The sequence below is a fragment of the Fusarium tjaetaba genome (genome assembly GCF_013396195.1).
Source record: "Fusarium tjaetaba strain NRRL 66243 chromosome Unknown NRRL66243_c0000050, whole genome shotgun sequence".
NCBI lineage: Eukaryota > Fungi > Ascomycota > Sordariomycetes > Hypocreales > Nectriaceae > Fusarium > Fusarium tjaetaba.
Genome location: NW_023501246.1, coordinates 70,341 through 81,589, shown reverse-complemented (window position 1 = coordinate 81,589; position 11,249 = coordinate 70,341). Strand labels below are relative to the sequence as shown.

Genomic DNA, 11,249 nt, shown 5'->3' with positions numbered 1-11,249 from the left:
TGCACCAACGCGACGTATCACGTACGACTGTAGACGGATCACTGTTTCTTTCAGCGATGCTTTATCAAATTGAGTCCGTAACGGAAATACAAACTTTGTATCAATTGGTCAAGTTGATGCTAAACATCCAATGCTTTAAGTGATGGGAGAAAAGTAATTGAAGATTACCCTGTAACGTCGCGTCGCTAGGGGAGTTCCGATTGGCGCTACGAGATAGAAGCAGGGGTGCTGTAAAGGATGGTTCTAGCACGTGAAAGTGGCCCAAATGTTTGGTTTCGTTGAGAAGTCCCCTGTTTCCCGATACAGGGGGCAGAAATCTTCAAGATTATGTTTCAGCGATTGAACGTCGCAATATTGACAGGACCATGAATTAAAAGAGAATACGAAAGAGCCAAAGACAGGCTTCTATTCCCCTCCATCGATAGGGACCTTTCTCCAGAGCCTGATGGAGTCCCCCTTCCCCCTCCAGGTCTCGAAATTGGCGGGCAGCTAGGCCTGAAATGTTCTTTAGGGCAGCCCAATCATGGGCTACGTGGGGGGGCATGTCAATTGGCACCCGCCCTGACAGATAGACAGACAGTGATTGAGGCGCTGGTGCATCCGGGTCGTGAATAAAATGTCAACTACTCCTTGCTTCCAACTCGTTTCTTTTTAAAAAACCTAGTGATTTGGTGATACTTCTGTATCTTTATTCTTTATTCTTATCTTCAAGTTGATCTTCACCGGTGTTGTAGCACAACAGCTGGGTGCTATCTTTGCTGGCCTTTTTCAACCCCACAAACTTTGGGATATGGCAGCTTGAAAAGTGTCGACTGTTACAAAGAGTGAGAGTAAGAGATGGCAATGACACCTTGGCTTGGGGATCACAGACTAACGTTGCCGAGCCCCCAGGAAAGGTTATCACTTGCTCCGTACTATACGAACTGTAGTGTACGTACGTGGGAGGCCAATTGTTGAGGATAGGTAGACAGACATTACCGGACCCGTCACCGACATCTCTTTTAGCCCAGTGGTCGCGTGACCCACCCACCGCTTCATCTCTACCTACCTACCTCCAGCTCACTCACTACACTCTCCCTCCTCCCATTCACAATCTCACCCAAACCTCTCACTGGCATCATGTCAATTATCGATGTCAACAAGGATCTCGCTGCTCTCTTCGAGCAGCAGGCCCAAGCTACTCCAGACGCAGTGGCCCTCGAAGATGAGAAGAGATCCCTCACATACGCAGAGCTCGACAGAGAAACATGGGCCCTAGCCGAGCGATTGCGTGACTACGGTGTTGGCCGCGATGATCTCGTCGGTGTCCTCATGGGCAGGAGCGCAGACTACGTTATCGCCGCCCTCGCTACCCTCAGAGCAGGCGGTGCGTTCCTGGTGCTTGAGGTTGCGTACCCTGCTGGCCTCTTGCGAGATGTCATCGAGGATGCCAAACCAACTGTCATTCTCACCCAGACCGAGTACTCGGGCAACCTCACCTCTGAAACTCCGGTTATTGTTGTCGATAGTCCCGACAAGTTGGCCAGGGGAGAGATCTCGCCTCATCTGGATGAGAGGAGATCGCTGCCGGAGGATGATGATGTGGAGCGTTTGCTGTTTGTGTCGTACTCTTCTGGTACGACGGGAAAGCCCAAGGGTATTATGAATCCCCACAGGGCGGCGGTTCGCTCTTACGATCTGAGATTTGCTGTCAGCGATCTCAAGCCCGGTGATAGGGTGGCATGTAATGTGTTTTTCATCTGGGAGATGCTTCGGCCTTTGATTCGGGGTGCTACAACTGTCGCTATTCCCGACCACGCCAGCTACGACCCACTTGCTCTTGTTGAGCTTCTCTCAGAATGGCGCATTACCGATACCCTCATGACTCCTACGCTTTTGGCGACAGTTCTTTCTCGGCATCCCAAGCTGGGCGAGAAGTTGCCTCATCTTCGCTCGCTGTGGTTGAATGGTGAGGTTGTCACTACAGATCTTGTCCGTCGTGCGATGGACGCTCTTCCTGAGACACGTCTTCTCAACGTCTATAGTGCCTGCGAGACTCATGAGACTGCTGTTGGAGATATCAGAACCTTTGTTGATTTTGACACACGAGTGTGCCCTGTTGGTCCCCCAACAGACCCTGAACACACCTATGTTCTGGACGAGGCTGGTAACAGAGTCAACCAAGGCGACAGTGGAGAGCTTTACGTTGGTGGTAAGCTTCTAGCACGAGGATATCTCAACCTGCCTGAAACAACAGCCAAGGCGTTCCAGCCAGATCCTTTTGATGGAGATAAGGATGCACGCATGTACCGAACAGGTGATCTAGCTCGCATTCTCCCCAATGGCCTCTTGGAGATCACCGGCCGAGTCGGCGGCATGATTAAGACTCGTGGCTACACCGTCCAGCCCGGAGCCGTCGAGAGCGCCATCAGAAAGCATCTCGCTGTTCGTGACTGCGCAGTCGTAGCTCACGGCGAAGGCCTAGAGAGACAAATTGTTGCCTACATCGTTCGTGAGAAGGGCGAGACTAGAGATCGAACCATTCCTCTCGTCGATGAATACGGCTACAGCCCCGTCGCCCGACGTGCTCTCACCGACCATCTCGCCCACTACATGATCCCCTCCGTCTGGGTCGAGCTAGAAGAGCTCCCTACACACGGCGTCTCTGGAAAGGTCGATCTCAAGGCTCTGCCTGCACCGCCATCTCCGAGATCACCGAGACCTGTTGAAAAGAAGAAGAAGGAGCATAACATCAAGGTCAAGACCGAGACGGTTATTCAGTTATGGGCTGCGTCGCTTAACATGCCCGCTAGCGTCATCACACCGAAGCACGACTTCTTCGATCTGGGTGGCCACTCGTTGGCTCTCGCTGATCTTGCTGGCCGACTTACCAAGACCTTTGGCTTTCCTGTTCCTCTAGCTCCGCTTGCTGGAACACCGACTCTTGAGGGTCATGTTTCAGCTATCAAGGCTGCTCGTGATGGTCACACTGCTGCGGTGCAGGCTGATCTGCCCGCTGTTCTTCGCGCAGACTCTGTACTCCCTGAGGATATTCAGGGTAATGGTACTCCTATGCGTGCGCTCAGAGATGCCGAGACTATTCTCCTCACTGGTGTTACTGGATACCTGGGTGCTTTCCTCCTCAAGAACTTGGTCGATTCTACAGATGCGCAGATTATTTGTCTTGTGCGATTCCCTGAACCTGTCGAGGACTGCGCGCCCGCCGGTATGGCTCGTATCCGAAAGAACTTGATCGATCTTGGACTCTGGGAGGATTATCTCCTGGAGCGTATTGAGATTCTGCCTGGTACGCTTACCCGAAAGCGTCTTGGTCTTGCTCCTGATGTCTTTGATGAGCTGGCTACTCGGGTGCAAGTCATTGTTCACGCTGCTGCTACTGTCAACCTTGTTTATCCTTATGCCGCACTGCGAAACGCTAATGTTATGGGCACACGCGAGATTCTGCGCCTTGCTGGCCGTAGCGGCGCAACAGTTCACCACGTTTCTACCAACGGCGTTCTTCCACCTTCACATACTGGTTGGTGCGAGGACACCGTCATTGATGTGGACGACGTTCCTACCAAGTTGTTGGATGGATATGGTCAGACCAAGTGGGTTGCTGAGAAGCTCGTCAACGAGGCTAGCCGTCGTGGTATTCCCGTGCGTGTATACCGCCCTGGAACTATATCTGGCCACAGTGTCTCTGGCTCAACCAACGCATGGGATTTAATCAACGCCATTCTGGTCGAGTCCCTCCAGCTCGGTCGTGCTCCCGATGTTGAGGGCTGGTATATCGAGATGACACCCGTGGACTTTGTCAGCGACGCCATCGCCACTCTCGCAAACCACACCAACGACACTGAGCAGACCATGTATCACCTCGGCGACCCCGCTCCCGTGCCCTCGGGAGAATTATTCGCATCCCTAGCTAAGCTGGGCTACCCTACTGAGACTCTACCATGGGACGATTGGGTTGCTCTATGGTGGGAGAAGCGCGGTAACAGAAAGACCGGCAACGACCCCTTCACAGTTGACATTCTCCGCGGTGGTATGCCCAGCGTTGAAGTCCTCAAGTCCGTCATCGTCCTCAAAGACGGCAAGACACAGCCCACCCTCGACAAGTACGACGTTCCCCGTCCTAAGATGAACGACGGTCTTCTTGAGATCTACATGCGACACTTTTACGCCCGCGGCTGGCTTTCCCGCCCTCCCCGTCGCGAACAAGTCAACGGCGTAGCCAAGAAGTGCCGCAAGGGTCGTCTCGCAGGAAAAGTCGCCGTCGTAACAGGCGCATCTTCTGGAATCGGCGCCGCAGTAGCAGCTGGTCTCGCCAAAGAAGGCGCTCACGTTGCAGTCGCTGCCCGTCGGACTGAAGCCCTCGAGGGCGTCAAGAAGAAGATCAGCGTCTACGGCGGTAAAGTCCTCATCCACAAGACAGATGTCACAAAAAAGGCTGAGGTCGAGTCACTCATGAAAGAAGCGACTGAACAGCTTGGACCAGTTGATATTCTTGTTAGTTGCGCGGGAGTCATGTACTTCACCATGATGGCGAATAACCAGACCGACGAGTGGGAACGCACCGTCGACGTCAACTGCAAGGGTCTTCTGCACTGCCTATCATCCACAGTGCCCGGCATGCTATCCCGCGGCGCAGGCCACATCGTGGCCATATCCTCCGACGCAGGCCGCAAGGTCTTCCCGGGCCTGGGCGTCTACTCGGCGAGTAAATTCTTCGTCGAGGCGACGCTGCAGGCCCTGCGCCTGGAGACGGCAGGCTCTGGCCTACGGGTCACGGCCGTGCAGCCCGGAAATGTGGCGACGGACCTGCTGGGCATGTCGACGGACCAGGAGGCGCTGAAGAAGTACGGTGAGCCCACTGGTGCCGAGGTCCTCAAGCCTGAGGAGGTTGCTAGCGCTATTGTGTACGCTGTGTGTCAACCGCCGCATGTTGCTGTTAATGAGGTTCTTATCGAGCCTCGTGATGAGCCGATTTAAAGATGTTTATACATGGCGTGAAACAAAATTTGTGTCTGTCTAGATTTATGATCTCAGGAATTTGTTCTCTTGTTTGTTTAGCTTAATCGGATCATGGATCACGAGATGTTGGGATGGAAAATGAAATAGTGTTTGGCTGCATGTTTCACCACGTGGGGGAAGGGATGAACAGCAATGCCGTGATAGCATTAATGAGTTTGTAAAACTGAACTGATGAATTGACGAAAAAGATCTCTTAAAGCCGTCTCGAGTTGATTAAAAGTTCATCTACACAGTGACATGCCCCTGAATCCGAATATTCATCCAGCCGAGGGGGCAGGCAAGGCCTGTCTGCCGAATTCCGGCTTGTCAAAGGACTAATTAATCGTAGGCGGAAGAATAGAATAGACGATGGATGTTTATAATTATGCATAGGCGGGCGTCGCTTGGCCGCATGTCATCTGAAACAAGGGAGTTGGTGTTTTGTCGGAGACGGGTTTCGAAGCTTTTGGGGGAGAGTTTTTCCGTGGATGAGAGGCGTTTGTTTGGAGGGGACTACAGGGCTGGGCTGGTCCACTTTGCAGGGGTTTGATATGCTTTCGCGATGATGTTATGCTTGTTGTTAGTGCTGAAGCCACTGAATATCGTATTGAATGCGAATTGTCTGTATACCAAGATGAGTACCCGATCATCTACTTGCTGATAATATTGTGTTAGTGCTATGTGAAGAAAGGAGCAAATGGACATTCTACCTAAGCGATGTAGTCTCTAATTAAACTCGGCGGTTCAAGACATTTTCTATCATTCCATCTTGAGGCTCAAACACAGCCGTTGGATGTTCCACCAATGATCTTAGCGCCCCTTGCGCTGGCTCCAAACAGGCCCTGACAAGACCAGGGGTTGATAGATACAGTGGGGAAAGACCTGAAGGCTGAGAGCGCTTCAACTGTACAGGCCGGACGAATTGTTCTTTTTTGGCAGATTCGAATTCCGGTGAAGTCGGGCCTTGGCGACGGTGTAAGACATGGGGGGGCTCTGACTGATCGCTTAGAAAGGGAGACGAGCTGTATGTAAGAGAGTGTTTGGTTTGGAGAGGGACGAAACGGGATGAGTGACATGTTTTGATGGGAAACTAAACATGTTTGTATGAACAGAGGATTATACTAAGGAAGATGTGAACTTGGTACAAGTGATAGACATAGAATAGAGATCAAGAATAAGGTCGTAGAGTAACATGATCTGCTTGCTTCTAGACCATCGCTTGTAGTCTAAACCCCAGCATCAACTCACTGCCGCCGTCAACTAACTAACTAACCCCCCAGTCTGACTTACACTCAACGACAAGGATCACCAACATGAACGAGATTGACTACGGAGCGAGGCCCACGGTCCACCGCCTCGCCTCAGACGCCGAGTATCAGATCCCCATCGCTAATCCCTCTGTAGAAGTCATCCGCCGAGCTGTGTCTCGACTATATATCCAACCCTCACTCTGCTCTCTTTGCTCACTTTCTCTCTCTCCTCAACCTCTATTCTTTCACGGACCTCGAAGGACCAGATTCGCCATTCTTTTTTTTCTTGTACTTTTGTACTTCACTTTCATTCCAATCATTCACTTTCGTTCAGAGCCTTGACGGCCGTTCAATTCAAACAAACCCACTCTTTAACAATTACATCTGGTCCTAGAGACTCTCACGAAGCCAATTTCTATCCGTATCTTAAGACTTTTATATCTACCGCCAAAATGAAGAACGCCGCCGCCCTTCTTACTCTTCTTCCCCTCGTCGCCGCCCACGGCTTCGTCAAGTCTCCCACTCCCCGCAAGCCCGGCAACGCCTTCAAGGCTGCCTGCGGCGAGCAGCCCTTCTACCAGCAGTCGGCCGACATCAACGGCAACGTCCAGGGCATCAAGCAGGTCGTCGGCTCCAACTTCGACGCCAAGGAGTGCAACCTCTGGCTGTGCAAGGGCTTCCAGTTCGACGACAACAAGGACAATGTCCAGAGCTACAAGCTCGGCGAGAAGATTGACTTTGACGTCAACATCGCTGCTCCCCACACCGGCTACGCCAACGTTTCCGTTGTCAAGACATCCACTGATAAGATGATCGGAGAGCCTCTTATCGAGTTTGAGAACTATGCTGCCAACTCTGGTCTCAACCCCAACAACACTGCCTTCAGCGTCACTCTTCCCGAGAGCTTGGGTGGTGAGTGCACCAAGGCTGGTGACTGTGTTCTCCAGTGGTTCTGGAATGCTCCTGATATCGACCAGACCTACGAGTCTTGCGTTGACTTTGTCGTCGGCGCTGGATCTGGATCCGGTTCCGGCTCTGGTTCTACCAAGCCTTCTTCCGCTGCCTCTGCTGCCCCCGTCGCTACCTCCGCCCCTGCCGCTGAGAAGCCCACCGCTACCACCCTCCAGGCCGTCGCTGTTACTTCTTCCTCCGCCCTCGGCCCCGTCTTTGAGAGCGTGACCACCGCCGTTCCCGAGCCCACTGCCACCACCCCCGATGCCGGCGATGAAGACTGCGATGAGGAGCCCGTTGACGAGGGTGATGATGAGGACTGTGATGATGAGGAGGAGCCCACCCCCTCTGCTGCCGCTGAGACTGGTGATGACGAGGACTGCGACGAGGATGAGGAGCCTGAGACCGGTGATGATGATGAGGAGTGCCCTGCCGACGATGGTGATGAGTACGACACCCAACCCGCGACACCCAGCAACACGGCCCAAGGAATCTCCGCAGCCGCTAACACCGCCGCAGTTACTAAGACTCAGCACAACGCTTACCCCGTGCCCAAGCCCACTGGACAGAGCTCATCTGACAAGACTGGTTCCGGCTCCAAGGGTTCCAACAACAACAACAACGCTGGCAACGGCAGCAACTATGGCAATGCTGGCAGCAACAACAACGCTGTTAGCAACACTATCGTGACTTCATATGTTACTGTTTCTGCTGCTGAGACCCACTACGTCACCGTCACTGCTGACGCTCCTGCTTGCACTGCTTGAGTGTAAGTGGTGATGCGAGTGTGTATAAGCTTCTTGGGGATGTTGTTTGTGGTTCTTGGAGGGGGTATATATTATTCATTTGATGTAGATATTTACTTATGGGTAGCCTCCTGTGGGGGTATTCAATGTGAGATATTTGAGGAACTATGTCGTCCTTTTCTGTGAAGTTATGTTTAAGACTTAAGTTGGTGATGATGCAGTGGAGGGATTGAGTGCATTGCCTGAATAGGAAATTAACACGGGCCCGGTACAGGGTGAGACACCGGAGCTGAGCTCCGAATGTCTTGGCTTAGTGCAGCCAAGCTCTTTAGCTGATATACCTCGTAGCTGTCGTGATTTTGGCTAGAGGTTAGATATAAACCCGCGGTCTTTTGTGCAATTGTTATAACACCAATTACTTTGAACTAAACTCACTAGTCGAGGCTATTGATGCACGAGATATTTACTTTTCACACGCAATCCCTCCAAGATCAAAGGAATGCTTGTGTCGAGGATGAATTTCTGTCTCAATAGCTTGCTCACAGCTGCCAGCCACTCTTCTCCTTCTAGACAATTGGTCACTTTTCCTGTGGATATCGGAGCTTGACTCTAGCTCTGCACATTGCTGCCGTACATCGTGAGCTTTCCTGGTGTTGTGTGGCTTATGCACCGCTTAGGTATCCCCTCCATCTGATTGGAGTGGCTCAAGCAATTAACAAAGATTGGAAGAAACCTGAGACAGCTGCCTGATAACATTGCTTTTGAGGGTTTTCAGCTAAGCCATTGTCCCGGTTCCCGGTTTTTGGTCCTCGTTGATCGCTGGCAAAATGATCGGTAGTAGAAGTAGTTAAGAAGAAGCAGTCCTCGATCCGTGATGCAAATACCGTTTAACTCTACTTGGGATCCCGTGACATCAATTCTGTACTGTACCTTACAGATAGTAATTACCCATGTCAGCTATATGTATGTTTGTGTTGATGGATCCCTGCGACGAACACTTCATCGTGCTTCCGAAAATGAGACACATCATCTTTGACTCAGGCTTAGATCCCTGCGGGGCATAGAAGATCATTACTGCATAGTTCGGCACTCGCTGCATGATGTACCAATACGTAAAAGACCAAACAGCGCCCCTGCTCAAGATTGAGTCATTTTTTCTCTTCTCTTTCCTCCAAACTAACTCCAAGTCAATCTATCCGCAGGGGAGAAAACGTGCATTGAGCAAGCCACCAACACAAAATGGGACCACCTGTCGTGTATTCCGAGTCCGCGTCGCCGGAAATTGAGCCAAACGAGCAGATTCTCGCTGATCTGGCTGATGATGATGATGATGGCGAGTCGATTTCTGGTGATTTGTCGACGGTGTCCATAACGAGCAGTATTCTTGAGTACCGAAAGCACTATGGGCGGACGTATGAGAATATTCAGTCGACGGAGTATTGGGCGCCTAATGATGCACAGCAGAACCACGGCCTAGACCTTACGCATGTTGGATTGTTCTTCACCCTCGATGAGAAGTTGTTTCTCGCGCCTATAGAAGAACCGAAACGTGTGTTGGATATCGGCACGGGGACGGGGATTTGGGCGATTGACTTTGGAGATGAGTACCCAGACGCTGAAGTCACAGGCACAGATCTAAGTCCCATCCAACCAGTCGTGGTGCCTCCAAACGTCAAGTTCGTCATTGAAGATTGTCTGCTCGACTGGACGTGGCCTGAAGATCACTTTGACTTTATCCACCTCCGCGCCATGTACGGCAGTGTTCCCGACTGGGTTGATCTGTACAGCAAGGCATATACACATCTCGCACCTGGAGGATGGATCCAGGATCTAGAAATGGACGTCAAGCTCCAGTCAGATCACGTCAAGTTACCCCCCGACCACGTCTTCAACGTCTGGGCCGACGCATTCTACACCGCCGGTGAGAAAATGGGCCGTCCATTCGACGTCTGCAAGAACCACACGATGCGTGATAATCTCAAAGCAGCAGGCTTCGTCGACGTTGTGGAAAAGAGAATAAAAGCGCCCATGCACTTGTGGCCCAGCGTTCAGAGGCTAAAACGAGCAGGAGAATTGTTTCTTGAGGCTTTGGAGCAGAGTATTGAGGGGTATGCAAATTTGCTGCTCATGGATCTGCTGGGGTGGTATAGAGAGGAGGTTCAAGTGTTGCTGGGGCTGTTTCGGAGGGAGATGAAGGATAAGAGTAACTGTGCTTGGGTTGAGACGTGAGTTGGGTCCTTATTAGAGGAGCGGATGTGGGTTTGCTGACGATCTATAGGACTGTTGTGTATGGACGGAAACCTTTTGGTAACAAGACGACGACGAATTAGACGACGCTGGGGTAGGATTGAAGAGATCTTCCCTGGCACACGATCCGTGGAGAAGACTTGCCAGCACCAGAAAGACAAGCCTCTCCTAAGGTCCATTGAAAGAGGACAACCGGTGGCTACGCTCCGTAGTCCGATCTGAGGCTGCTTGGAGTGATACTGGATATCAGTCCAACGCCCATCTTCAGCCTCATCCACGCCTCGCAAAGACACAAACCACCACAAAACCCCGCGTCCATATTCCCGTCAAAGTTAAGCTCTACCCAATTCCCGTCAATAAAGAAATCTAAACCTCTTTTGTAACCGACAGATGGGTGGCTCCTCACTTCCCGTCGACCATCCGTTCCACCATACCAAAAGCAGCCCTTGATATCAAGCCTCATCTAGATCAACTGATTGACAGGTCACCTCCTGCGGAGACAACCGAGATCTATGATTCAGTTCTAGACCATGGCGGCCGAACACAGAATGCCTGAAACGATCATAAGTGAGGACAAACAGCGGGGGCTAAGGGGAGAGGAATGTTGGCTGTCTCAGGGAGAAGCTTATCGAGGTTGGGTGGGAACTAATCCGGTAGTGAGGGTCTAAGGATCTGCGATCTGGGATGGGGATTGGAATGTGCAAAGACGGTTATCCGTCACTGGTAGTGGGGGATTAAAGGACTTGGCGGATGATGGAGAGGAAGAGAGATGCTTTCGGAGTGTCGGGGATGGACTTGGTGACGCTGCGATTAGGTTCTTCAGCAGAGATCTCAAAAACACGAAGATTTTACGATACAGTAGATATGCACAGAATAATTACTTATGGATACTGAATGTTGTGGCCATGATCTTCTGTCACTCATCCCATGCCCAGCAGAAACAAGATCTCTAGCCATGTTGATCACCCGCAGCGATCGCCATCTTCCCACCTAACACCAATATGCTCAAGATCATGTTACACCAAACTCTCTAATTGACACACCAAGATTTTTCGTACGA

The 11,249-nt window shown here is 51.5% G+C and overlaps 3 protein-coding genes across 3 annotated transcripts; all 3 read left to right on the top strand.

The window, feature by feature from the left end:
• Positions 1-1,119: 1,119 nt before the first annotated feature.
• Positions 1,120-4,974, top strand: FTJAE_2581 (nonribosomal peptide synthetase; the record flags this gene model as incomplete). The annotated part of the gene is made up of 1 exon (XM_037348790.1): positions 1,120-4,974. One exon carries the CDS (start codon positions 1,120-1,122, stop codon positions 4,972-4,974), a length of 3,855 nt encoding a protein of 1,284 aa, XP_037210338.1.
• Positions 4,975-6,697: 1,723 nt separating this feature from the next.
• On the top strand, positions 6,698-7,963 carry FTJAE_2580 (uncharacterized protein; the record flags this gene model as incomplete). The annotated part of the gene is made up of 1 exon (XM_037348789.1): positions 6,698-7,963. The coding sequence occupies one exon, from the start codon at positions 6,698-6,700 to the stop codon at positions 7,961-7,963; it is 1,266 nt and encodes a 421-aa protein (XP_037210337.1).
• A 1,218-nt stretch (positions 7,964-9,181) lies between these two features.
• FTJAE_2579 (methyltransferase) lies at positions 9,182-10,272 on the top strand (the record flags this gene model as incomplete). The annotated part of the gene is made up of 2 exons (XM_037348787.1): positions 9,182-10,167; positions 10,221-10,272. 2 exons carry the CDS (start codon positions 9,182-9,184, stop codon positions 10,270-10,272), a joined length of 1,038 nt encoding a protein of 345 aa, XP_037210336.1.
• Positions 10,273-11,249: the final 977 nt, after the last annotated feature.